This window comes from Bombus huntii, chromosome 9 (genome assembly GCF_024542735.1).
Source record: "Bombus huntii isolate Logan2020A chromosome 9, iyBomHunt1.1, whole genome shotgun sequence".
NCBI lineage: Eukaryota > Metazoa > Arthropoda > Insecta > Hymenoptera > Apidae > Bombus > Bombus huntii.
This window is the reverse complement of record NC_066246.1, coordinates 1041356-1067441: the sequence shown is the minus strand read 5'-3', so window position 1 is coordinate 1067441 and position 26086 is coordinate 1041356. Positions and strand designations below refer to the sequence as shown.

Here is a 26086-nt window from a genome sequence, read left to right as displayed (position 1 = left end):
TCTCACTTCTACGGATTATTCTTTTCTTTTTACTCTTTTATTTTCTCCCGTTCAATCGTACGTAATGACGATCGATCCAGGTTCGATGACTCTCTCCTCCACTTACCTTTTGCTCTTGGTCGCGTATCCTGAAAGCCACGGAGATTACTTAAGGATCTGGCGTTTCGTTTCGATTTCACGAGTCACTCCTCGATCGATCCGCGAAATAACGCGACAACCTTCGAAGATTTATTACGGTTGGATAAACGCAAGAGTAATCGATAACAAGTCGGCGTAAATACTGAAATCATTTTTATTTCGCTATGGTATACTTCCATGGATAAATTATCATGTTACATTTATACAGAGCGCTTAGGTACATCCGTGACCTCGTCGCGTTCGCAGTATGCTCGCGATACATTCGTCGATCTCGAGTCGATCGCGGATGCCATCGAAATTTACGCTTTTCCTCGTCCTTTGGACGCGCGAAACGGAAAAAATATCCCATTTTAACGAACGCATTTACCGAATCTAGCGAAGAATTTGGCTGGGAAAACGCGCGGATTTCTACGTATCTTTTAGAAAAAAGAGAATTTATTTGTTACGTCACACCGGTTGCTGCGTTCAGCGGACACTATTGAAGATCGCGTGTCAAGTCTGTAATTTCGAATCTCTGTGTGCGTAGCTCGATGAAAGACCGATTAAACGAACGAGACGTCCGACCTGTCGAACTTCTCGACTCGGTTCGATGCGATCGTTAAAGAACGATTTGCGAGCGGGAATTCTAGCTGAGCTGTTCTAGAGTGGAGTCATCGGCTACGTAGCGTATTTCTCTCTTCTTCTTTTTCTTCAACCTAATCGATTATCTCACCCGTAAATTTCCCTCCGGGGGATAAACGAGCCGAAGGAGCGGGTTAATTGAAACGGCGGAGTCGCGATCACAACGTCGTCGAGAGTCGCATCTCGTTTTGCTCTTTTCGTCGATCGCCTCCGGTTTTCGTCGCATTCTCTCTCTTCGCGAAATCGGAAGCCGAACGTCCTGTACATGCGTCGATATATTAATATTTATATATACATACGTACACTTACGCGATTCGATAGACGTCTATTTACAATATATACATCGGTTTCGTACGATTTTTTTCATTGTGAGATCAAACGCCTTGAAAATGCTTTCTAAATGCCGTCGCGTCACGATCGTACGGACCAGCCTCTCGACTATTCGATCACGTTCGTCGTCGTATTCGTAAATTCATCCGTGTCTGTTTCGCGCGGAATGAAATCATTTCGGGGCGAAGAAACCGGCGAACGTAGAAAAACAAAAGAGAAACGAAAGTCAGCGAGTTCGGTGCCACGTTTTCAAAGACTTTTCCCTGACTCTGGCGAACGATCGCGGCAGTAAAAGTCACCCGTCGATTTATCGTTTCGCGACCAAAGCTGAAAACATTTCGTCGCGTCGCTTCCTACGACGAACGAACACCGGCATTCTCGTATCGCGCGTTATAAACTCGCGCCGACCTCGCGTACAATTTCCTTCACGTCCGTACCAGATCGTTCACTTATCGTCACTGGAATAGGTTTCGCAGATTCGATGGAAGCGAAATCTCCGATTTCTCCGAGGTTCTCCAACACGGTGATGAGTTTGAAGATCGCGCTTTTCACCCGACCGGTGGTTATTGGTTTGTTTTCCTCTTTCTGGCGATAGACCGTAAAGTCTTTTGGAATGTGCGGCTTTCGCTTAATTAATGGCATCGCGGTACGTCGTTCGCGATGCCACCCTTCGAAAACCACCTTCTCTCCATTCTTTCCTTCGCTATTTTCCTCGCAATCACAAATCACTGATTATTTATTACCACAAATTCGAAAGGCCCCTGCTCCATTTATTCCACCCGATTTTTTCACCCCTTCGTTTCATACTCGAACGCCGACCGCGCCTCGAAAAAAATAATTTCTCTGCTTTCCCGAATCTCGAAACTTTGACACCGATTCTCCAAACCCATCACCATCTTTCAAACCACCACAGATTCCTCTCTGGTCCTCGTTTCTTCCATCTCGTTATCCGCACAGCGATTCCACAAGTCGCTTCCAACGAATCTCGCAGTTGTCGTTTTTTTTTTTTCCAAACGAAGTCGACGAGCCGCCAGGCTATGGTCCAGTCGATTCCGCGAGTCGTTCGAGCTCGATCGAATCTCGCAACGCGTTTCTTGTCGTTCAGCAGTCTGGATCAGGCAGACTGGCCAGGATTCGAGCGACTTGAGTTCGCGCAGCTCGACTCTGCCTTATTAAGGTCTGTGTCCAGGGGGCCCCATGAACATGGCTGCCGCGGCTGCGACATGGGTGTGCCTAGCCATGGCCGCCGCGATGAAGGGAGGCACTCCTGGTGTTCCAGGAGGCCCCACTCCGGAGAACATCAGGCCAGAGCCAAAACTCGGGTGCAACAAGGGCCTCGCGGAAAGCCTCAGCTTCTCGATTTCCGCCTCCTGCAGGCGCTTCGCCTTCGCTCGCCTGTTTTGGAACCAAATTTTCACCTGCAACAGAGGAAACTTGTGAAGGGTTAAATCTGGTTACCGAGGGTCACGAGAACCGATTGTTTCGCGCTATCGTTGCGAAGAAGTTAGCTTTGTTAAAAAATAAACCGATGCATTCGTCGGTTCCTACTGGCTCCGCGATATCCTTTTGTAACCTAGTCGGACATTCGCGAGATCTCAGAGCCGAACGATATACACGTCCGTTAAATTGCGTAATTTGTACAAATAAAGCGTTCTTGATCTTGCGTTATTTCTCTACGAGACGACCGTGTTCTTCTCTTCGGATTTGGAGATCGATTACGATTAACAACGAAAGCTACAAATCCCCTTCAAGATTGGTCGAGCAATATTTCGTTGCACGGACAACGACGTAATAATCGCACGAAGTAAAAATTTTTAACGATCGATCGTCGCTGCGCTCGGTTCTCAAAATTTGTTCTACAAATCGTTACCGCAGAAACGAGCACCGCATCACCTCGAGCTATTATCCGGTACGTAGCAGTAACCGTAATCGACACCCAAGACGCTATTTACTTTCGACTCGTAATTTACGTCTACCGCTAGACGATCTATAATTTCCAAGACGGATTTTCGTCGAACCTCGTCCCCGTACTCGTAGACGACTGGTCCACGGAAGCTTGACGCGACTTGCAGCTAAAGTAGAAAACGGTCGCGGTGGACGGACACAGGCGAGAGAGATACGCGCGGCCGCGTAATTAAATAATTACGCTATCGATCAAGCGTGCGCTACGTAAGCGGTCTAACAAGGGACGCGACGGGATCGAGCTGAACGTCGAGTAGAGAAAATAGGTGCACCACGGTACTGCATGAACGGCTATTTAGCGCGTAATTAGCCGGCTCAAATTGGTGAAAGCAGCCGGTCGTACGGAGCGGCCTGTTGGAATTCGTCGATGTAGTTGGAAACTTGCTACGTGGAAAAATATGCGGCTCGAATTCGCGGCTCGAAACCCTTCTCTCGGCCGGTTAATTGTGTTTGCACAGTCGCCGGCCAATTTTTCTGTTTGGACAGATGCGGCCGCCGCTGTAGCCGCGTCGCGAATCATCGAATTGCGACACGCTGTCCGACCATCGGTCCTCCGGCGTTTAGCGTCTGTTTTTAGTAGCAAGTACGAGCAATCGATCGTGATTTCCCTGCGGGAATCGTCCAATGGAAAATTTTGCGTTCTCTTTGGTCGCGTCAGCGACTAGTTAAAGAACGTACGCACGGTTGTCTCGATGTTATTAATCGCACCGGCGATGTATAAAGAATCGTACCTCGAATCGAATTCGTCGATACCTTGGCCTAAACGTGTTGGTAAAAGGTTCGTAATTAGAATTGGTTTAGGTGCATCGGATAGGTAGAAAAGGAGAAAGACGACGCGTGTTCGAGATCGAAGGATTTCGATGAAACGGTCGCACGAACAATGGATTGTTCGAATTAAACGGAAATTATTCAAAAGATTTGTTGGAATGGTTGAAATATTCCTAACTGTTAAAGTATCAAGGCTGTTGGAAGAACGCTTCATCCAGCGACTTAATCCATCATCCGAACGCTAATGTCCTAGTAGCTGCATGCGTAACAACGACGATCTTCCTATTATCGTCGTTATTATTCTCGTTACCACTATTTTTATCGAGCGTAATGCGCGCCGACTACGTTAGCTCCCCGGGGAATTAGCATTAAACACCCTGGAGCACGCGTAACGAGTTCAAGGAGCCGTAATCTGATCGCTAAAGCTGGTATAATGTTGGCGAGTTTAAGGGTAAATAAGAATGCAGATGCGAGAAAGAAAGAGAAAAAAACCGATATAAATCGCGTAACTCTTTAATAAATCAGCCACGATGTCGGACACGTTAGGCGTATGTACGTAACTCAGGCCTCGCGGAGGATACTCTCGTCGCTTAGAAAGTAGAAATCTCGCATCGCGTGACAATGTGCAATCAAATCGTTACTGGTTCCCCGAAGGAGGAAAGACATATTGCGATATTCCGCGTGGTTTTTCTCTTCAGCGACGACTTCCTGTTTTTCACGGTTAGCCTAACGCTTTACCATCGACGGTTCGCGCGCTCAATTTTCCAGCCACGGGAATAGTAGCACCGCCTCTGCGTTTTCTATTCCGTTCCTACGATTATCCTCCCTTTCCTCGATCACCGTGTCGAAGGATTAAAGTCGATCCTTCGACCGGAGAAACCGAACAGGTTAAATCTCGATCGTTGTCCTCTATCTGTAACGCGTAGGCGACTGGATCGAATCGATCCATAACGGATCATTTTTCAAAGACACGAACGGCAACGCCAAAACCGTTCCTTCGAGAAGGATCGATCCCTCGAACAGGAACCGAGAAAACGGCGCTATTGCGTTGTAACCGCGCGAATATCGCAAGCCAAATCGCGGACATACCTGTTCGTCGCGGCTGAATAACGAGAGAAGAGTGCCGACAGGGTGGCGATGAGGAGACTGTTTCGGAAGGACGAGGAAGACGAGAGGCGACGGAACGATCGTAGCTTATCTAAGCAAACGAACAGGACGAGGCTTCGTTTCGTCCGATGCATCGTAATGAATTCGCAAAGTGTATTCGAACACGCTAGCCGAGCGAACGATAATAGCCCGATGGCGATCGTCTTTTTGGTCTGGCTGCTACACGTGTTGCGGGACAACGAACGTCTAGCTGGCGTTAACGCGGCTGGTTAATTTTATTACGGATTTTTCTTCCATCGTTATTCAAACGACCGTTAAACGAATCGAGTCGGTCGGCCGCGAGATTACGATTCGTCTGACAAATTTCTGTCTCGTGAGACACGATCTATTTCAAACATACTTACATCGGCGATGATTAGCGGCTTAGTACCGTGGTTAATTAATATCCCGGCAGAGCGTGTATTTCGTTATCATCAGCGGAGGAAACAGTTGACCGCGTTTAGTACAAATTAGCAGTAGAAGCAGAACGTTAGGGTCAGACAGCTAATCACCGTGCTCTCTCTCTCTCTCTCTCTCTACCCCAGTGTATCGATAAAAACACTTTTCAATGTTCCAGGCCGAGTTTTCGTTATTCCTAAGCAATTTTACAAGGTGCACGTAGCAAATGAACCAGCGTATCAACTTTACGAGTCTCTACAAGCAGGTGAATTTATAGATCCGGTCAAGCCGTGGTATAGTTACGCGTGTACATGGTAAGTCCTTCTTAGTATCGCAATTATATCACCTACAATGTACAGTTGTTCGTGAAAGTATCCTAACACTCCTAGAAACGCTTTTTACGAATATGTTGCGCGCGTTATATAAAACATTTTGAAACTTGGTCGACGTAAAGTTTGAAAGAAATTGCGCCTGAAGCGAGCGATCGGGTGTCGCAAAAACGCACGGAAACTCCAAAAAACCGAAACGAATTCGTGTATGTATTTTGATTCGCCACGGTGTCGCGCGTACGTACGACGATGCATAGAATGGAGAAATGGAGAAAACAATTCGGCCCGGTCGATCCGTTACCGGCGGCATTTAAAAGCGTCTTCTGTTCGTTGCGCGCCAAATGAGCACCGATCATTTCGCCTGATACAAAAATTACGTATAATATCATTTCATTACGTTCAATTTAATTAACGTCAATCATGTTAATTGCCAGCCGACTCCGTAGAAGGGTGTGTAATTACCCGCCTCGATGTGATGTATCTGATGCGCGAGAACCAGACAAGAATTTGCTCGTTTCGATCGCGACCTGGCCGGGCAATTACGAAACAAAGAACGAACGAACGAACCGGCCGTAAGAGAGGGAAATAAAATAGCATCGCGAGAAACTACAGGGAGACGAACAAATGTACTTAAAGGACGGACGAATCGTAAGTTCACGGGACGGGCTTTCGAACGAAATGAGCCTCTTGTTGCGTGCGAGCCACTCTTTTTTGCGACTTTCTCTATTTACGCGTTTCCGAGAATAGCTTCTTAGCCTCTTACAAGCTCGAGTTCTACGTATTTCAGGCTACGATATTTCCAAGTATCTAATATCTGGCTGAACGATCGATTAAATCTCTTCGCAGTGTAACTCCCGTTTACTCGCGGCTCCTTCGTACGAACAAATTAACGCTCATCTTCGGCCGAGCTTTTGTTACTCGAACTTGCGAACTTGCCGTTGTATAGAGTTGCACGTGTATCTCTATATCGACGGACGATCGTTCGTTCGAGCGGTGTTTCGTAGATTGCGCGTGTGTCATAAAGGGACAAAATGCACAGACGTGCTCAACATCGGTTTTCCGTGCATTATCTCGTATCGTCGGAACTAATAAGAGGAGATAGCCGGTAAATCTTCGTCTTCTCCCCAGACACGTTTAGTCAAACCGTGTTTTACTATACACATTTTCAAAACCTAATAGTCAATTTCCATATTGGTACTTGAGCGTCCGTTATTTACTTTCGACCACTCAACGGGGACATACAAATTTACGATCGTTTGATTATCTCCGCCGAAGTACGTAATTTCTTCGAGCAATACTCTACGGAGTATAGCAACTAAACGCGTAGGATTTCTTTACGTCCGACGCGTCTACACGCGTTTGCAAAGCCGCGCGCAAAACGCTTCTCCTCTAATGGCTAATTGTTCGCGGCGGTTAGAAGCTTAATGGCAAACTCTTTCGACGAGTCTCACCTGCGTTTCCGTGAGGTGAAGGGACGACGAGAATTCCGCTCGTTCGGCGATGGTTAGGTACTGCTTTTCGCGAAATTTTTTCTCCAGGGAGAGCAGCTGCTGCGTGGTGAACGGTGTCCTCGGCTTGCGATTTGGCTTGTGCTTCCTCAGGGTGCACCTGACCGGCCCTGGCCCCGGTCCTGGCAGCCTCAGATCGCCTGCAACAGATCCGAAAAACTGTCGATCAGTGATAAAACACGATTGGACGGGGACTGGTTCTGCCAGCAACGTACACTTTGGCGAATTAGAAATTTATTCGAGGGAAGTGGAGGATCTTTTGCAAGATCTGTGGAATAGGGCGTTGTCGAAGAGAGTATCAAGCCTTTTCAAAGATACTTGCGCGAAGAACCAAAGAATTAATTACCTTTCGAGGTAGGTAGATTAATTACGTGATCTGCCGAAGCAAAGGTAACGAAACACGGCGGTTTAAGAGGCAACGTTATAAACCGGCGATGTCCACGACCGCAATGGCGCAGCGCTCGCTCGATCGCTACACGAGAGAATATGTCTACACGCGGAATAATTAACACGAACGATCACATCGGGGAAGCGAATTAAGATATCGACGGCACGGAACCGTAGAGTATTTTTTGGCGATGCGATAGTCCAGGTAATTATTGTCGTACTATCGAGGCTGATAAATTAACGTTCGATATCGTGGTTACCGACGCACGGGGAAACACGATGGAAAGAAGAGAGAAGGGAAGTCGCAATTATACCATTATTTTCATCATCTTTCTCCGTGCCACTCGTTAATGATTAATGCATTTACGGATATTTACGCTTACTTACTAGACCGCTATTTACACACAACGAACGCGAACACACGTTTCTTCCGTCTGTCTCTTCCTTCGGGCGGCTCTCGATCGATTAAAAATGCATTATGTCGGTCGATCGAAGCAGCGAAAGGAAGATCGTCCATGCTATATATGTATATATTTATATATATATATGCTTATCGTTTATTATGTCATCGAACGCGATAGAAACGAGAGAGACGCCCTCGAATATCCGATAGCGTTACAAAGTTCGTAATATTAATCATGTCTGCGCAGATTTGTTCGGATGGTACGAAATTATCGTCGCGTTATTCCCGTGTACGCGTTGCATAATAATTATCCGCGAGCCACCGATAACGTTCACCGACGGCCGTTAATTAGCGCGCGCGCGCGCGCGACCCTTTCAACGAAAACGCGCTAAACTTTTACCGGTTTCCTTCCTTTACCGATTTCAATTCGGTTCGTCGAGAACGATTTCACGCGATTTCATTATTCCAGCACCTTAAGTTCAGTCCTTGGCTTCGAAGTATCGACGCTCGTACGAAATGGCAAGATCATCCTCTTTTGGATGTCGTCGGGGAAATCGGCGTACTCGAGTGTTCGACAAATTCACCTCAGGTTCGACACGAACCAAGTACAGAACGCCAACTGGACTTTCATCGACTGCAAGAAACTCACGGGAAAGAAAAAGACAAAGAGACAGAAACGATCGAGATGGCAGCGCGAAAATCCAGCCTCGTTTCGCGTTAACGATCGCGTTCACATAAATTACCCGGTCGTCGATCGTGCGAGCGCACGCGCGTTTCTCCGCGACCAGCGTCGACCGTTCGTCGTTTAATCCCCGATTTACAGAAGCGAACCCGGGCACGTTCGACCGCCGAGGCCAACGGTTCCCCGCCGATCGGTTGTCAACGATCGATAAAATTGAATCGTAAAGAGTAAAAAAAAAAAAATAAATCGTTTGTCCGTTACGCTCGCGTTTCGTTCAACGCGGTGATTATCCTCGCGTCCTGCTGCCGTTCGATGATTAACTCGTACGCGTGTCATTAGCCGATCCTTCCTTCGGTCTGCTCTCGTTTTGCTACGGATTCTTTCTCCGTCAGAGGACGACTGTCTCGTCGTTCGTGGTATTTTAAACGAACTCGCGAGCTTGGAGCATCCTTGTACGTTTCAACGTAGGCATACCTACCCGTTGCGATCGAACGTCTGTCTATAACGTCTGCCGGTTCTACGGCAAAGAAACTAATTACTACTCGTTTACCTGAAAGCTCCAGCCACTCTGTAAAAACTACCGTTCTACCGTTACCTCGTCCGTCGATTCATTTTTACGATGCAATTTTCACCATGGACAAGGCGACGTTAAGGGGACACACAATTCGCCTCGTCGCTTCACCGGTACGCTCGATTATCGTTAACGGTACGAAGAAAGGAAGCGTCGTTAGCGATCGTCCGTCGTCGATCGGTAGGTAAAACTATCGGTATAGCATCGGCAAGGTGAATCGGTAGAGTACTGCGACGCGTGGACGATTTCGTTGGTCGGCCCCAGTGACAAAAAGCCACTGTTCGGTCGAGGACCGGGTCGAAAGGATGACGATTTCGTGGCAAGCAGCGGGGCAACGGCGAATTCCACGCGCTAATTAACGATCGGCCAGGGACAAAAAGCGGGGAACAGGCTGGCGGCATTGTCCAGCGGATCTGTCGCGACATCGGTATTACGTCTTCCATTCTGGTTGGCGTTGCCCGTTTCACCGCTATCGACCAGCCTGCTTGGCTAGTCCGCTCACATAACCGATCAATATGTTCCTCTTAGAGGCTAATTAATTTCTGCTAATTAAACGCTCGCTAGGATCTCCGAGGAAATATATCTTGCGGCCTGACTTTCCGCGGAGCGCGTGGACAAAGCACCTGCGCCTGTCCCTGGCCAGCCTGGCGGAACTTTTACGCTCTTTCCTTTCGTGTTCTCGCGTTTGTGCGCGAGTTTGGCTTGGCATTGTCTCTCGGCACCACGTGGCACACGGAAGTTTCAATGGGCGATTGCGTCGGCTGCTTGCGACACTCGGCCGCTGAGAGGCGTTCGCGACGGCGTTGCTCGAAGAAACGATCCAGGATATTCGAAAGGAATACGTTCCGCGAAAAGAAGCTTCGAGTATAGATTCGAATATTCGCGTGGCTGTTTCCGCGGCAGAAAAAGCCAATTAGAAATCTATAGCGCGTGAAAAGCTCTTCTGGTCCGGGAAACGACTTCCATGTACAAACGATGTTAATCGACCAACGATAGCGTAAATCCCAGTTCCGATAAGACAAGCGACTGCGATCGCTTCGCTTTTTGTGCCTCGTAATTGGAATTGCGATGGAAGAAAGCAATTAGTCGTGGCCGACGTAAAGATCGAGTAAAATCAAGTGATCGTAATTAACGGTTGCCCGAACGTATGTACCTACTGTATTCGATATTTAACGGTTTACGACATTTTAGAACACGACACGAGAAAGTTGCCCTTAAAATATCCACGCTTTCTTACCTTTTTCACCGATAACTCCGCGTCACGGAGTCGCGTAAAATGTTCGTTATTAATTATCGAGATTTATCGCGAATCATTTGTATCGCGAGCTTCTTCTCCGTACATCTAACGCATTATCTACTCGCGAGGGAAAGAGTAATGAATTCCCAATGAAGTTGCTCCATCGCGGCGGCAATAAATTCTTTGCCGGGTAAAATAGTCGCTGATGAAACGCAGAACGAAACGGGTTTCATCTTTTGCTCTCTGTCGACGCTCGCGATATCGCGCTAACAATTCGCGTATCGCGGCCAGTTACGTCTCTTACTAATCACCGGCCCCTCGTTCAATATGTTTCTTATGAACGACAATTAATTTCTGCTAATTAAATGTTCGCATAATTTATGATCGATACGTGGCAGCGTATACGCGCGAACGTTCTCCGCGGAGAATCCAGATATTCGTCGACTCTCGGCCAGCAGCGCGACAAAGTTTCCGACTCTTTCGCAAATAAGACGAACCTCCAACTCCGACCGACCAATTAAACTTTTACTCCTGCTCTGCTGCAATAAGTTGCACCCGATTACTAATTTGCCCGCTTTCTACGATTAATTGCGGATCATAAGCCGCTGGGATAGCAAGCGTGCGTTGTTCTTCCTATATAATTTTCTTTTATCGTTCAATCTTCTACCAGTTTCCGTGTTATGGCAATATCACTTTTTGCGACATCTCTATCCTCCAGCAAACTCTACGTTGAACGCTTTGACGTTAATTTTTCACCTAAATGTCAGGTTGTAACGAGTATTGAGAAATATTATAGAAACGTTAGTCGTGTTACTTGCGTTAGCTGCAACGAACGAACACGGTACAGGTACCTGCGTATAATTTCATATAATTCACTAAAAGCCCAATAACGTCCACGTTGTTTTCCGCGAAAAAGACGATAAGATAACGGATAATCGTTGCTTCGATTCCCTTATCGAATAAGACACGGAGACCTTTTTTTTTTTTTATTAACGCGGAGGAAATCCGCACGGACACCAGGTCGCTTCTGGGGATAAGCGTCGTGGTAGTGCCGGACCTAACGAAAACTTAATTATTTAATCTGCCGGAGATTCGAAATTAACGAGACGTCGATCGACGCGTGATGAAACGCAGCACAATCGGAAGAGAAATGCTTCGAGTGGCAAGCACGCGTCTCCGTGAATCGGCGATTCCAGTCGCGCAACAGATCGATATGTTCTTCTTGCTAGCCAATTAATTCTCGTTAATTACCACATGCTACGTAGGGACTAACGAGGTTAGATGCGTCAGGCGCGTACGATCGCATTGTTTCGTCCGCTCGTTGTCGTTCGTTGTCGAATATTCCCGTATCGTTTCACCGAGAAATCGCGCGCGGTCCGCGCTGCGCTAACCCCAACCACGCGCTCGAATCGCGCTAATTAAACGCGTTAATAACGATCTCCGTGCATGCGGATCGTTCGTTTGCTGCGCCGCATAATTAGCGATAAAAATCGGCATGAATGGAATATCGATCGAGTCAGAGAATAAAGAGAACGATACTTCCGTTGGCGTTGCGTGTTCGGTACGTTGGTTATCAGCGGCAGCAGTTTCGTTCTGACGAATTTTAGAAACGATAGTTGTTACGTCGTTGGGGGGAAAAACTATATATAGCGACGTTTAGGAAAAATTACACGGTAACGTTTCTGTTCTTCTCGTTCTATCGAGTAAGATTCTCTCTGTCAAAAATTTCCCAGTTTCAGCGATGAATTCTCTAAAATAGGTTCTACTGTTTTTTTTTTTTTTTTTTTTTTATAAAAGAAATATTTCGCCAAGATCGGAACAAACGATAGTTGTACAAATTCTTGGTTGACGGATAGAGTTGGACGTTCGACCTAAAGTTCAACGTCTTTCATTGGTTTTTTTATCGAGATACAAGGTCGACGGATGTCTGTATGCGGTTTATTTAGTCTATTTGGCTATGCGGTGAATGTAGATACACGGTAATCCCATGAGAAGCCGGCGAAATGCTAATTCGTCGCGTTATCGAATAGCGAACCACCGTCTCTCTCAAATTCTCCATGAATCTGAAAGCAGCTTCCATAAAAATCCTTCGAACAGGTGTGCACCATTTATCCTATCTCGGCGTGTCCGGCGGAGTTACTTATCTACCATCGGCGGTATCTAACTCAACGTATCCAACAGCCGCCGAATTGTACAAAACGTTGCAAATGAATGTGATTCATTAGCGTCCGAGTCCACGCTGTAATTCGTTTCTCTGTCATCTTCAATAGCCTCGAATATGAGAATCACGGAGAAAAAGAACGGTAAGTGTGTTTTTCCTAGCGTTCGTGCACTCTAGCGTCGCATTATCATCAAGCAGAACAATTTTAGTATTACGCGATTGAAAACGAGAACAACTTGTTAGTCACAGAGACGTGGCGCTTTCAAGAACAACCGAGAAAATTTCGATAGAATTTCGCAGAAGTCGAAGGTGTAATTAACCGGACAAGCGGATTAATAATTTCGAAGAGGACGAGAAAACGCACGTTCAAGCGCAACGTCGAACAAAAAGGCAATTGCGCTAACCAACGCGGGATCGATCGACGACGCGACGTACCGAGTTTCGAAATTGCTGTGCCGTAAAAAATGAGAAACGTGGCTTGTTACGTTCCTCCCTCTCCTCTTCGTATCGCATCTGCGTCTCGTTATCGCTGCGTCTCTTCGATTCTTAGAAACGCCCCGTTGAAAAACCTGAACCGCTGCGAGGAATACGCAAAGATATCGAGACGCTTCGGAAGAATGTCGGTGGTCGATTACCAATAAACGAGAAGAAAGGGCTCGTTTCACGGCAATTAACGCGCCAAGGGGTGGATTTTCTTGGGCCGGCTTCCGGAAAAACCGCGGCAGACCGTCGGCGGTGCTCGTTTCCCCGACGAAACGCTACGTGGACGGTAATTACGCTCGGGCAGGAATGATGAATTGTTCGAAATATTTTGTGGAACATCATCGGGGACGAGCGTCGTTAATTCATTCCTGGACACGGAGGCCAGCAGATAAATGCGTACAGGCCGACGGTGGCGTTCGAGCGTTATAAATGACGTCCGTATTCATAATTTTCGAAACGCCACCGCCCAGTGACAGGCCTACGGATTATCTATCGGCTGGACGAGGCTAGTATCGCACACACCCTCCCCCCTCGATCCCCTTGCCTTTCTGATAACCACCCTAACTCTCTGATGAGCTTTCCATCGTCTAACTTTTCGTTGACGCCTGCCATCCTTCGTACGATTCTACCACGTTTCTACGAACCGATCGCGATTAACGCCATCGAGAATAGAGTTCGAAAGTTGAATTTTTATAGAAACAGAGATTTCGAAGGTTATGGTCGAAGTTACGTGCGTCACTCTGCGAGTAGTATCGGAAAAGCAAAAACGGCCGAAGCTAGGTGAAAGCAGGGCAATTAGAATTTGCAACACGACTCCTCGCGGTCTGGCTATGTTTTTGCGTGGCAACGAAGGCACTCCATTCACAGCTGTCGGCAATGCGTTTTTCTCCGCTGAATATTTCGCCGGCACGCAACGGCATTCGCGTTTCTATCGTTCGACGATGACCACCGACGAATTTAGCCGAGAACCAGTTCGCTTTACCAGTAGCAATTTGCCCGACCAACGAAAGATTCGATAGCCCGCGAAAGCTACGAACGTACGCAGCCGCTGGCGAGTTCGCAACGACGTTTTAACAGATGGTGCAACGGGAACGTTGAACGTTCGCGAGATAATATTCATACACCTTGCACGCCTCTCGCTTCATCAACTTGCCGATCCATCTAATCGCCGTTCCACTCGCAAGATTGCAACGTCTACTAAAAAACCGAAGGAGAAATGGTAACGAACGAATCTCGGCGTAGAACAGCCATCTGCTAAAGGAACCTAACTACCGAAAGCATCCTAATGTCTGGCTTCTGTGGATCGTGCCAGAACACCCTGGAAATTCCACGTCGAACCGTCGTCACCCACGACTAGCGTCGTACGCGTTCGAAAAACTCGTTCACCTCGAAGAGATGCTGTCTAATCAGTGGCCATCCACCGAGACAGCGAAGGAACGGGAAAGACTGCGTTAATCAGCGTCGAGGAAATTCGAAACGGATCAACTTGGCCGGAGCTCGGTCGAGAGACGCGGGTAATTGGTCTCGCGCTGCAAAGCGAACGAAAAAGATCTCGCAGGGGGCGATAGAAGGGAGAAAAGGAAGACGGAGGAAATATCGTGACCGATATAGAGAAGGAGAAGAGCGTAGAGAAAGGGGAGACAGAGGCGAGCGGTTTGTCGTTATTATTCGCAAAAAGCGCGAGTGGATGAGGTTGGTCAGGAAGCTGGGTGTGCCAGGGCGAACCTAACAAGGGCAGTTTTTAGACCGACTTGAATGCATTATGGATGGCCGACGTTATGTATGACTCTATCATGCTCCTCGGAGCTCGAGAACTACCGAGTACACCTCCCTGTGTCCATCCCCTGTCTTCAGCGTTGGGCTAGACGGTGCTAACGACACTACCCGAGAGATGTACTTCTCTTCCACACGTACGCGTTCGCGTTCCTTCCTCGAGATCTTTCTACCAGCCTTTAACGACCTTCGAGATTTCTTTCTCGGAAACGACGCGCGTTTCCCACTACCGTACCGTTTGTAATTTCGTTGGCGAAGACTACGGAACTCCGCTTCCCTCGAGTCCCCGTTTTGCATGATTTCTCGATTTTTGCATAGACCGTCGAGATTCGGATAAAGGGACAACCAATGACAGTCTAGTATACGTATCCTTTTTATTTATATATTTTATTTTATAGGTTCGTGGAAGATTTTTTAAATAAACGTTTATCGGGAGGGGGGGGGGGGGGATGGCAACAGTTTTAATCGGAGGTCGAGACTCCGAGGGACTCGACACGAAGCTGTTATCAACCGAGGACTTGAGAAATTTTAATTTACGAGACATCGAACGAGTGTAAATACCTTTTAGCGTAAAGAAGAGAAGAACCTGTAAGATTTTGATCCCGAATTCTCTGAACGAAGTTAATTTGGCAGGGTAAAAATTTTAATTCGAGCTAGGCAGAATTACCAGACCTTAAAGCAGTTGACACAAAGCTGTCATCGACGAGGTGAAATTGTCAATTACGTGTAAGAATCGACGTGGATGTCAGAATCAGGAGCGAAGGCATTGCCACGGCACGTTTCCGCGAGTAGAACGATTCATGGATCGAAACGGGTAGCCAGCTAGTTTAATTGACCGATTATTTCGCGTGGTTGACGTATTCCACGCCCTGGCTCGACAGGAAACAAAAGTAATTCCAGTCAATCGGTGATTTACTCGATCGCCATAGTCCTCTAACGTCGAAGACCGATTTTTTCTTCGAGCAAATCGTTTCGTGGAAATCGTTGCGACACTAAACGTCACCGATACCGACGCGATTAACAGTTTTCCCTGGATACATCGACGCGCTGCTATCCGCCAACTTTCAAATACATATTTCGTTTCGCTTCGTAAACGACGATTCTCGTTTCTCATCCGCGTCAGGATGACAACGAACGCTCAAGCAGGAAACGAAGGATGGAAGGTGCGTCTAACAGCCTGGGTAGTTGGTATCAAAGAATCGCGAATTGTTAATCATCGTCATTGTTCGAGCGACATTAACGCAACAAAGTCGAGAAACTGGAAACCATTGTCGTTAGATCTTTGGCGCGAAGACAAAGAATGCAATTCAGAAAAACGCGTCTCCGCATTGTCCATGTTGCGTCGCATATCGCGATACGAAAACCAGACGTAAAAGATTCGTTACGTCCAATCATCGTGTTTGCCGTGACCGCGTCGTCTGCTCGTTAATAAATCATTTTTCCGTCGAATCTAACAATCTCGCGATACCCGATCTCAGAGTCCGCGATATCGTTTATTTTCGTTCGCGAATATCGACGACGAGCCCTCTCAACGCGTATGTATCGTTGCCAAAATACGAAATTCCTGCCGCGTCTTACAGCCACGTAGAACCAACCCGAGGAAAAACTTAGTATAAATTCGCGAGAGAACTCGGTAGAACAGCGTGGTCTCCTCTCGAGGTGGAAAGGCTTTTCTAGCCTAACAACTTCCGAGTTCCAGAGTTGAATTACGTAGCCGTAGTCGAAGAAGCGGACCAGTGGCGAACGCTTTAGCACGTAATTCCGATAATAACCGGGTTCTCGCGTGACCGGCACCGCTAATATCGAGCGTTATGGGGCTGCGTGTTACGAGTGTCGTGGCCTGTGCCACCGGCACCCGGCGTACTCCTTCCTAATCATCAACATTGTAACCTGGGACTGCCGCGCGGCTCGCAACCCACCGCCGATAGGCGAAAAAGAAACGAGAATAACGATTTACGGAGGCAAGTTAGTTACGCCGTACCCGTAAATCGGCTTGATAAGTAGCGTGTACCCGGCCCTCGGCTAATATTCCACCGGCGAACCGCGCGATGTGGCTTTGATGCCGGAGAATAATGGGCTGCGCGCGCGCGCCAGCCGCGAATCGATGCTCCTTTCTACGGTTCGCCTGAATTTCAAGCGGTTTCACGCCAACCGGTTTCCCATTTTCTTCCGTTTATACCATTTAGGAGGCGGGCTTTGTTATTTCCGAGATTCGCCCGTGTATTTCTAACGCGATGGTACAGGTTGGTCGAGGAACCGAGATCGTAATAGCAAGATCGTGTTAGCAAGTAGCGAGAGGAAGCGAGTTTCTTCGAGTAGGATGGACGCGCGCGCGTTCTGTTTCGATAAGGCGATACCATGGTGGATTATACGCGTCTCGTTTTTACAACCGACGATTAAACGCGCTCTTAAGGGACTCTTTTATTGCGAATAATCTGTACGAAGGGATCAATTCGGCTGTAAAATTGTGCGCGCAATTACGGTCGACTCGAGCGCGAGATGTGGGACGCGCGATAGCGGTTCCATCGTTTATTTTATAATAAGCGGCTTCCGTCTCTCTGGCGGACTCGAACACGCTGCCTCTCGGGCCTGCCTTTTAAATCACGGGCCTCGCTTTCGTTCGTCGATCGCGCCGTTCGATCCGGCGATTCTGTTCCGGACCGGCGAGTGGCACCGTCCTTACGGAAACGCACGGATGGAAACACGGAGCGGGTCGAAGGTCAGGACAGAAGAAAGAAAGGTACTTACCGTTCGGACTAGTTGGCCCTCCGTGAGGCGTGTAAAGATGTCCGTGAGGATTGTGCGGGTGCGGAGGTGGGGGTAGCCACGCGAAGCCCGCGAGAGAATGCGGAAATCCCGCAGGATTCCAGCCGGGTGCACCGGGTGCACCGGCGAGGTAAGGCGGTCCTTGAGACGGCCTCTGAACTCCCGGATGAATCGGTTGAGGCACTACCGGACTCGACTTCTCCTCCTTCTCTTGATTGTTGTCCAGCTCTCTGTCCAGCTCGCAGTCCGAGTCCATCACGTTTAAATCCTCCGACTGTCCCACGCTTCTGATCTCTTGATCCTCCAGATCCAAATGATCGGTGGTCCTGTCGCCTTCCAGCGAACGATTCGCCTCGGAGTCGCTTCTATCGTCCATGATCTCTCGTCTACTGACCGGCGACACGGATCGCGGACCAGCGATCCTGTCCATCCTCTCGTCCTCCTCCTGGCCGCGTTCCCTCTGAATCATAGATTCGGCGATCCTGTTGGCCGGCGAACTGGCGGACAATCGTCGATCGTCTCGATCCCTCTGAACCTCCTGGTCTATTCTAATCGGCGACGAAGACTTGTCGTGACTGGCCGTTCTCGAGAAATCCTTCACGGTGAGAATCTCCTGCCGACCGGCCGACGGATGATCCTGATCCAGTCTGCTCGACGGATGATGATGATGATGATGGTGATTGGCGAACGCCAGCCCGTGTGGACTCAACCTCGCTAGTAACTCTCTGCTCTGAAGTCTCTGCTGTTCGAGAAGCAACTCGCGATACCTCGCTTCCACGTCCACGTTTTTCTCAGTATCCATCCGATCGTCGCTCTCTCGTCGAGCGAACGCGCCACCGCTGACGCCGGTCTTCTTCATGTCGCTCAGCAGGGAGTCCACGCTGAAGCTGATCTTGCCGCTTCGTGGCTTCAAGTTGGACGACGCGGACGTCGAAGTTGCCATATCGACGTCCTCGCAGAGGCGATCGTTTCCGGTTCCTTGGCCCGTCACCACGCCCTCGCTGTTACTCATGCCGATTACCCTTTTTTCCTTCCTTTTCGTACCGCTCGAGAACGAGGATCGTGGGATCAGGTCGTTGGTCGATTCTCGACGAGTTAGCAGGCTATGAATTTCGTCGTAGCGCCTATCCTCGGTCGAAGCACGAGCTTCCTAAATGTCTCTGCAAGACCTCGCCATCGATCACTTAACGCACATCGTAATTTTCACTCGGCTATCTGGACGACGCCACTAGCAGCTAACGAGCGGACGTGCGTGCTACTCGCCACCGCTTTATCCTTGGAAACCGTTCGTCTTCTACCGGCACGAGTATCGTCCACCGACCTACGACGTCGCGGTCATCGTTCTCCGTTTTCCTCGCTTCTGCACGCTTATCGACGCCAACTGCCGAACGTCAGTGCGACGTGCAAGGGACAACTGTCATCGTAGCAGTTTATCGACTCGCAATTAGTTCGATACCGAGCAGCATCATCGGCGATGTTCACGGGCTGGCATTCGACGAACGACTCCCAAGCCCGTTATTCTCAGAACCCGCCGCATCGTCGTGGACCGACCGAGCCGGCGCGAGCGGATCCCCCCATTAAAGTCACAACAGTTTCTTTAAGAGACCGGCATGACGATTCGATTTCTCCCGGTCTTTCAGCTCAAGCAGCCGACGACATTGTCGTTACCGACTCTTACGGTTCTTCCCTCGATCCACTTTTCGGTATCGGTTCGACGAACGAGCGACGCGTCAATACATATCGTCGATCCGTGTTTCCGACGCTCACAGTCTCTCGCGCGAGTGCACTTGCGAAACGACGTCGAATCGCAAGAGCCAAGAACCAAGCGCACTTCTCAACTTCGTATCTCTCGTTGTCAGAGTTCCGTCGAACGATTCCGTCCAAGCGTCGATTGCAACAGACGATGCAATTTCCCAGGTAACCGAAGCTCGTAGCCGATGCTAGGATCCGCGTATCGTCCCCGTCGCACTCTCACAATCCGGTGTCACAACGGCCGGCTACGCGCGGGGGGTGTGCAGAGCGTAATCTGCGTAATCTGCCGCGTGGTGGCCAGTGCTGGCGCGGAAACGACACTGATTACCAGTTCGGCTGCGGCTGCGGCCTGCCGAGACGTCCTCTCTCTTCTCGGTGGCGGCCGGCGTCGCGGTGCTTGCCGCCGTGGCGCGCCGCCCCCGCGGAACCCGTGCAACCGGTACCGTGTCCTATCCTCGGCCAATGCGAACCACTCCAGTCACACCACAGCCCTAACCCGGACCCCTGTTCGGTGGGCGTGTTTGTACCGCGCGACTCGGCCAATCCAACACCAGTTTCAACGTCGCCTTCGAGTTCTTCTCCCGCTTCGGCATCGGGGAAATCGAGTTGGCCCCTCGCGTTCCCATCGTCTGGCAGATGGCGTTGCTTGGATCGAGAACGTGGTGGCGCTTGATGCGCGTCGTCGCGCGTGGGGATGAAAACGAGCGAGTGGACGAGCGTGGGGGAAGGTCGGCTCGAAGGGGCTGAAGCGGAACGACGCGGGGTCCGGGATGATGAGGCGACTGCTCGGGGAACGTGACGACTCCTAATTGTCTAATTCCCGGGCGCGATGCGCGAATTGATTGGCAATCCCCGCGTGCGTCTGTGTCGGTACCTGTGCGTGAGCACGCGTGTACGCGCGCGCGCACGTTTCCTCCTCGTCTCCCTCGTCGCGTCGTCGCGTCGTCGTGGCTACGCGCCTGTTTGACGAGATAATGACGTTGTCGGGATACCTTGGTCGAGCTGCTGCAACGAGCAGGATCATTTTTTCTGCGGAAATTTCGCGATCTCTGGACTCGCACGTAGGAGGGTGTACGTACGAGGCAGGGGTGGCTCGCGTTGTACCAGGCTACGATAGACGACGGTATCGAACGGTCGGTGATTGATGGAAATTGGAAGTTTGATTGGCAGGTTTTTGACGCGCTTGTTGTGGATTCCCAACTGACTGGCCGTTGAAGACGGGAAATGACGGACCGAGTACAGCAACGGTCCACGAGGGTGCACGTTAAACGCGCGGGATAACGAGATAAGATCCTCCGGGTTAGCTTCTAGTTTTTATTCTCGTCAGATCGAAGCCTCGCCATTGATATCGTGCCGGTACAACGAGCGACTTTGCAACTTCGTTATCGAAGGGCCGAAAATCCCCGCCGAAAGCTCGCATCAAAGACCATCGTAATGAGGCCACGGAACGCAAAATTAATTGCCTCCCGTAACGAGTGAATCCTCGTCAAAGGGGCATTAGGCCGGCGAATCCCCGGGCACGCGGTCGACTGGCCTTTCGCGGAATCTTCGCGATGTTGTTGTATACCGGCTGGACAATATTTTAGGATTAAACTAATCCGATCGGCAGGTTGCCGGTGATAGTCCCGGGTGACAGCCAAAAGCCGCAACGTCCCGCGGGAGAACCACGTGGAAGAAAAAGGAGCAGAACTTTCCCGTCACAGCGAATCAAGCCGATTAACCAAAATCTTGTTAGAACTGCGCGACAGGAAACTCGTGGGGTGTCGTTCTGGAAGGATGTTCGCGCGAAACTTTACCAAGCTTCCTCTTGAAAACCTCCGTCGATTTTCTCGACAATTTTTTCCCGTAGACGTTACAATTTTATACTTTCGACGAAAGCTTCGCTTTCCTGCGAAACGAATCGCAATCGCAGATAGTTACGCGAAATCGTCGTCGATGCACCGGAATTCCATGACCCTAATAGCAACGACGATATCGTTCTCCAGCGGCAATAACGAGGAAGATTTTTTCCAATTACCAACGTCATCGTCGCCGTCGTTATTGTCGTCCTTCGGCTGCGAATCGACGATCCACGGAGGATCAAGCTCGGACGTCCCTCGGTTCCTATCGAAAACGAGCAGAACCAGCATCCCTCCGCGTACCGTCATCCTCCCTCTCCCTTTGGACTTCCGCGAAGGAGGAGTTAGCTGCTCGTCTCGGGACATTCCCAAAGCCGTTTGCACATTAACGGGGAATAAACGACACCGAAATATAGCGCGGATGCGCGATCGCCATAATAGGAGCGCCGAGTAGTCTATTAAGCGTCCTCAAAACCAGTTAGTGAGTCGGCAATCCAGTTTAGGTACAAAATGGCTGTCGTTTAGCGAGGATTAATGGTCTCGGGAGTGCCTCGGGGCAGCATAATGGGGCAGATGCGTCCTGGATGAGGGGGAACCATCCCCCCCTCCACCTTTCCCCGCCTCGTCCCTTCTCCGTCGCTCCCGTATCGCGACACAACCACCCCGCTGGCCTAGCCTCCCTTACTCCACCCCTCTGCTAACCTCATTATATACACCTATCTGGCTACGGGGTCCATTATGCCCTTTTTGTGCTTTCCTTTCGTACGCCGGAATAAATACACGCGTTTCCTCTGCGTTCGCGTCCTCTTCGTACGCGTTCGTGTACGTATAGCCCTGTTGCTTATAGTCGTGTTGGTTATGGCCGTGCGGTAGAACACGGTGCACCGTGTGCAAGGGCAAAGTGTGGTGGCATCGAGGGGAGTCGGCTCTCATATTTGGGCCTCGAAGCGCCGTTTAGTTTGGCGTTTCATGGTTGAGCGACTCCCCTAGCTGCACCGCTGCCTCTCTCGCTACCAAACCTCGTTTCTCGTTTCGACGTCCTGGGAGCAAAGCAGTCGTTTCGAAATCGACTCCGCGACACGGCTCTCCCCTTTCTTCTTTCTCCTCGGGCGCTCGTGCTCGCGTTCCTCGCGTCCCGCTCGAATCACGTCGCTTTTGTCGACGCGCGCCGTTGACAGAGATTTAGAGAACCACGTTCCAACCGGTCGATGCCACTGTTTTGAGTCTCCGAGCAGTTCGATCGATCGTACGGTCTCGACAACGAACAGGAACACGGTTTCCTTCGTCGTTTTCGTTGTCCTGTTTTACACGTTACCGCGAGACATCGCTACTTTTTGCAACAACGTAGTTTGACAATTTTTTGCAAGCGTACTTGCGGCGATCGTCGCGTCCCGTAGCGTCGCTCCTTTAATCCGGTTGTCTCTCGGGACATAGCCCGAAATTCGCACCACGCCTACAGTTTAACGAGATAATACCGGCTGTTTAAAAGGTACAATAGAATTTTAAATACCTGGCCCTTTGTCCGGCTAGGGACCAGCAGCAACCAACCGACACCGGACTTTCCGCAGGTGACTAACTTACTCCGCCTCGTTCTTTTCTTCCACGTTTTTCTAATTCGCGTTCACGTTGCTGGGATTTGCGTCTTCCGCGAAAAGAACGTTTCTTTCAACGGGCTAGTAACCGTAAAATAAATTTCGAAATTCCAACGTTTCAACGTTCGAACATTCTAATTAAACTTTTTTTTCAAACTAACACCGAGAAACTTGATCGCGTATTCTTACAATTTTTTTTTTTTTTTTTTTTTTTTTTTTTTAATAGATCGATCGTACAAGCAAAGACCTCTAACTCTTTTATCTCGGGAGACGGATAGACTGGACGACTCGTGAAACGCTTGTGTCGGGTCTCGATGTTTTCAGATAGGCCGATACGGAAGAATCCAAAGAGGATTTCCAGTGGGCGTACATACTACACACAGAGTTATCCGACGCGTCGGACAAAACGCTTTCGCGTACCTTGGAAAATCCTAAAATAATCAAACATAGGTTGCAACGGTCGGCTCATCCTGCAAACAGGATTAGGACGAGACGCAGGATGGATCGTCGAGGGTTGACCGGTCGAAAGCCGCCGCTCTACCTGTTCCGAACAGAAACTTGACTTTACGGCTTGCATGTTTTAACCCCTCTTCGTTCATCCTTTGCTAAAAATTTGTTTCTCCGACATGGGGTTGTTTGTACGCGAGAAAATTGCTCCCTTATCTGCACGCGGGACGATTCGCCACGTTCGTACGATTGTTCGCCGTGTTTGACCCTGTCAAATATTTTCGAACTGTTTCCAAAATACCATTAGGACCCGGCGTGTTAAAAGCCGATTCAAAAGCGATCAAAGTCGAACTTAAAATTCCGATTGTTGAACGAACGACGAAGAAGAGGGCGGACGATGATGACGGATTCTTTCGCCAACAGGATGATAAATTTCAATTTGCTGGCCGAATCTCTGTCTCTGCGCGCTACGAAACGTATCTCGAGTCGCGCGAATCGAATTTACCCTGCGTGCAACTGGTCCGAGCGCCGAGAAAGAATATCTCGTAGAAGCCAGACAGAGAGAAGGGAAGAGAAGGAAGGAAAAAAGGAATCGTCACGCGTACTTGATCGCTTCGAGGTATAAAAGGGGATGATTTGTAACCGGTCATTGTTCGAGCAACGGCCAATGACTGGCCGGCGTATCTCGTATCGAGCCAATCGCGCGAGCGAGAGAACCTAACGAGAGGATCCGCTTTCAGACGCACGAGTGCAAGTCGTGGAGATACATAGTCGGGGGGTGTCGAGACCCGCTCGCAACCCTCGTGCGTCTTTCTATCCCTCTCTTTCTCTCGCTCGTTCGCTCTCTTGACGAAACCAGATGCTATCCCGCAGGCTAACGCGGCGCAACGGCCTCCATTATGTTTGTTTATTTATTATTAATAGGAAATTCATAACAATCACATAATAGGAGTCCGCGTATAATGGGTTTTTGTCCGTAGACTGGTTGGCCGTGGCACAGGATCCCGCGCGTCGTCACGCTCGAGCTACTCCCCGTTGCACAATGCACGAGCTTTTCCCGGATATTCTCCACGCCTCTTTGAAAAATCCACCGAGCCACCGTGTATAACTCGAGGAGACGACGAATTTCCTTTATTCGTAGTTTTATTTGGCCGCGGTGCGCCGTCTCTCTATCCAACGTTCCGCCAGGAAATTAATCGGCCCGGACGTATCGCGCTTCTGTCGCTCTCGACAGTTTCTCCGTACTTTCCCTTCCACTTGCTCGACGCCGCGACACGGGGTGGAGTATAAATAACCGTCATCCAGGGGAAAGGTGGCTCGTCCGAGTCCCTTTTAGCGCGAAGCTCTGCATTCGATAAAAACGAGCCGGCGTCCGCTGTCCGCGTGAATCAAAATCGAGCCCCGATAAAGACAGTCGATCACCGGCCGCCGCGCTACGCCGCGTCGCGACGTCCCCCGCGAGCCACGTCCGAATTGAAAAGCGTTTTCGATTCGGGACCGTGTCGAAAAAACGACGAAAAAAAGCTCGTCCAACGAACGAACGAACGAACGAACGAACGAGCGAGCGAGCGAGCGAGCGAACGAACGAACGAACGGAAGGGAGCAGACCGAAAAAGAGAACGTGCCGGAAAAATGGGTGGTATCGAAAAATGGCGCTCGAAACGAGGACTCGACGCGCGATTTTGCGCGTTCTCCCTCGTTCCATGGCCGCTGTGATCCGACCAGCCATCCCTCTCCATCCAAACCTCTCCCCCTTCGTGCCACCCCTCTTTCACCCTTCTCTTCTTGCCTGCCCTGCTGCTCCTCTTCGCTCTTCCATCGCGGCGTTGATGTGAACTCAAGGGTGCAAATTCCCGCTCGTTCGAAATTCAGGACAGGAAATTAGACGGGCGTCTCCCTCCCATAGAAATACCCGCGAAGCGTGAGAGATACGAGGGAGGTACGCCGAGCAACCCCTCCGCCCGCTTCGCCCTGTGTCGTATCGTGCTAACAGCCTAGCCCTCCTTTGCTTCGACGTCACCGATCACCCACCCCCGCCCACCCTCTTCGTCTTCAATCCGCCGCGAACGCGTACATCCTTTCAATAGGCGGTGGATAAGTTGATGTAATAAGAGCGCCGGTTCTTCGTGCCCTTTTACGAACTCACCCTCGCGCCAACACGAAGTAGACAATTTTTCGACGACCGGCGTAAGCTGATTCGTAAGCCGATACGAGAACGTTTTGCGGCAACTCTGGTAAATAGAACGTGCCAAGATATGTTTCAGTTGCTGCTTGATTTATTACGATAGACGCCAGGATGGCGCGCGTCCTTTTCCACGTGTCTCCCTCGAGTTTTCGCGAGCCGCGCTTTCATGCCGCGTTACGCTGTTGAAATTTTGCCGGATTCGTTACGGATTTCGGTCGATTTTATCGCCCACGAACGAGACTTACGTATTCGAATTTTAGATCTCGTTGCCCACGGTTTAGTCCAACGATACACCTTTTATATTATATCCGACTTCTGTATGAAAGACGACACGCACGATCCTTTATTGGATCAAGCAACTCTGTTTTGTTTTCATCGAATCGTCGATTAGAACGCGTCACAAATTTCGATTATTCGATCGGTATCCATCGGCGATTGAATTCGTTCGAGCAATTATCGCCAGCAGCGTATATCAATCGAAATCGCGTAGCAGCGGAACAAATTGTACGTAGAACGTCCGACATCGTCTCGTCAATGAGATCGAGTTTTATTTTTCGCGTTTCTGCTTCATCTTCTCGCTACACGGTTCCCGTCTCTCGCGCATATTC

General features: G+C 49.6%; 1 protein-coding gene across 1 annotated transcript; it reads right to left on the bottom strand.

Moving 5' to 3' along the window:
* Window positions 1-274: 274 nt before the first annotated feature.
* Window positions 275-25254, bottom strand: LOC126869136 (uncharacterized). The gene is made up of 3 exons (XM_050625304.1): window positions 17647-25254; window positions 7145-7341; window positions 275-2507 (listed from the first exon to the last, which is right to left on the bottom strand). Exons 1-3 carry the CDS (start codon window positions 18674-18676, stop codon window positions 2262-2264), a joined length of 1473 nt encoding a protein of 490 aa, XP_050481261.1. The 5' UTR covers window positions 18677-25254; the 3' UTR covers window positions 275-2261.
* Between the last annotated feature and the right edge of the window lie 832 nt (window positions 25255-26086).